At 46.0% G+C, this 2,452-nt stretch overlaps 1 protein-coding gene across 1 annotated transcript; it reads left to right on the top strand.

Annotated features, from left to right (window-relative positions):
* The first annotated feature begins 999 nt into the window (after positions 1-999).
* Positions 1,000-1,393, top strand: LOC101592471 (small nuclear ribonucleoprotein Sm D2). Its single transcript, XM_004640147.2, has one exon. It carries the CDS (start codon positions 1,014-1,016, stop codon positions 1,368-1,370), a length of 357 nt encoding a protein of 118 aa, XP_004640204.1. The 5' UTR covers positions 1,000-1,013; the 3' UTR covers positions 1,371-1,393.
* The last annotated feature ends 1,059 nt before the right edge of the window (positions 1,394-2,452 follow it).

Genomic DNA, 2,452 nt, shown 5'->3' with positions numbered 1-2,452 from the left:
TTGTATCATCACAAAGAACAAGAGGAAAGTTTGGTCTCCCCAGCCCATTATAAAGACACTAATCCCATTTATAAGAGTCCCACCCTCATGATCATCACCCAAAGGCCCCAACTCATAATCTACAATACTGGGGAATAGGTCTCAACAAAGGAGTTTTAAGAGGACATAATCCAATCTATGGAAACAACCATCTACAGATTATAGAAATAAATAATAGGTTAAGTCTATCATTTGCAATTATAAAGATACCTACATTAAAAAAACTAAAAATATCAATCAGTAGAAAAAAGAAAAGAAATAAAAACAGATGTAGGAAAACTAAATAATACCTTCATCCTACATTGGAGAAAATTAATCATGAGTCTCTCAATAAGAAAAAAAAGAAAGAGTGTGTTATTTAGAGCTATGGAAGAATCCTCTAGAAGAATTTTAAACAGAAAATGTAAAACAAAGAAAGGTTACATCTGTGGAGCAGGGAAAGGACAGCAAAAAGCCAGACAGTTTTTATTCACATAGGTAAAGACTAAGTCCCTGTGGGAGTCTGTGCCTGTGATCCTCCTATAGACTTTAAGCTGATTGCTATTTGTGTTTGATGAGGAACAAAGTGTTTGAAGGTTTCTTAAACAGAAGAATTTGTCCTATTTTAAGGCCTGGAAAGACCTCAAAGAAGAGAATATTTACCCCATGTCTTGGAACATGAGTAGACATTACCCCGTGAGAGCCCAGCTTACCGAGGAACTTGGTTTTCAAGATTTTGTTTTGTTTTGTCCTGAAGGAGAGTGGATGATGGGGAGAAGAAGAAAACCAGAGACTTCAAGGCAGGGGCAACAGAGCCAGGTGTAGTGGATTTCTAACTGGTGGTCAACTTGTTACACCCAGATGAACTGACCTAGGATGGTGCTGGGTGTGGGAGGCTCACTTGAGGGTTGCTGCCAGCAACATAAGAGGCAGAGCTGGGGAGGCCGGAGCTACGCGAGCGAGACGGGAGTAACACGGAGGTTGCAGCTGCCACCATGAGCCTCCTCAACAAGCCCAAGAGTGAGATGACCCCAGAGGAGCTGCAGAAGCGGGAGGAGGAGGAATTTAACACGGGTCCACTTTCTGTGCTGACCCAGTCAGTCAAGAACAACACCCAGGTGCTCATCAACTGCCGCAACAACAAGAAACTGCTAGGCCGGGTGAAGGCCTTTGACAGGCACTGCAACATGGTGCTGGAGAATGTGAAAGAGATGTGGACTGAGGTCCCCAAAAGCGGCAAGGGCAAGAAGAAGTCCAAGCCAGTCAACAAGGACCGCTACATCTCCAAGATGTTCCTGCGTGGGGACTCTGTCATCGTGGTGCTGCGGAACCCGCTCATCGCTGGCAAGTAGGCGCCGCCTCTCTGCTTTCAGGACCCGCTCCAGCCCCATGAAGACTTGTCCTTGAAGACCTGTCCTTGAAGACTTGTCCTTCATCACTGTATTGATAATAAAGTGCTATGTGGTTTTTTTCAAAAAAAAAAAAAAAAAAAAAAAGAGGCAGAGCTGGAAAAGCTATCAGCAGGCTGTTAGGGAAGCTGTAGGGGAGCTGCTGGGAGCCACTGGGAGCCCCTGGGAGCCCCTGGGAGCTGCTGGGAGCCCCTGGGAGCCGCTGGCTCTCCTGGCTTTCTTGGGCTGTTGTGCTAGAAGACCTTAGCTTTTCTGATGAACTTGGCTATTCTTTTTGCTGGAGGAGCTTGGGACCTTCGTTGTCACTAAGAATGGCTACAGTTCACTTTGGGGGAGCTCTGGTCCTCATCTTGAACATCACTTCCTGGCTCTGGAGGGGAAGATGGTGCACTGCTCATCCTCATGGAGAAGCTTGGCACATTGGCTTTCCTGATGGAAACTCAGCTTTCCCCATCACTGGAGGAGCTCAGGACTTCACTGTTGCTGAGGAAGGCTGTGGTACTTTTAGGGTTAGCTCTGATGTTTACCTTGAGCAATTCTTTCTGGCTCCAGTTTAGATGCCTCAGCCTGCTAGCACAGATCCTTCATCCTGCTGGCATAGACTTTTTAGCTTCCCCCACTGACCTTGGGCCTTTCCAGCACAGATCCGTGAAGCAGGTCTGCATGAGACTTTGTCATGGGCTCTAGGCCTCTAGTTAGACTTGCAGAAGGCATTGTTATAGGCCCTAGGATTTCAGCTGGACTCATGCAGGACATTGGGATCCAGGCCCTCAGCTAGATTATTTGGTCTTTAGTGTGTGGACAGATTTGCTACACTTCTTGTATATGATTCTTTGGATGATTATAAAATAATGTTATGAAATATGTCCTGTATTGTACTGTTCCCCTTGCAAACACCCCAAACCATGATACCAGGTGTAGTGCCCAGACCTGTAATCTCAGCACTCTCTGAGGCTATGGCAAGAGGATCACAAGTTTGAGACCAGCCTGGCCAACTTAGCAATTTAGTAAGGCTGTCTCAAAAC

This window comes from Octodon degus, unplaced genomic scaffold (genome assembly GCF_000260255.1).
Source record: "Octodon degus isolate 3935 unplaced genomic scaffold, OctDeg1.0 scaffold00119, whole genome shotgun sequence".
Lineage (NCBI taxonomy): Eukaryota > Metazoa > Chordata > Mammalia > Rodentia > Octodontidae > Octodon > Octodon degus.
Note: the sequence above shows the minus strand (reverse complement) of the source record. Positions and strands in the feature narration are given on the sequence as shown.

What these genes read in the sequence shown, in the direction of transcription:
- LOC101592471 (XM_004640147.2), top strand. Translation starts at nt 1,014, where the DNA reads ATGAGCCTCCTCAACAAGCCCAAGAGTGAGATGACCCCAGAGGAGCTG.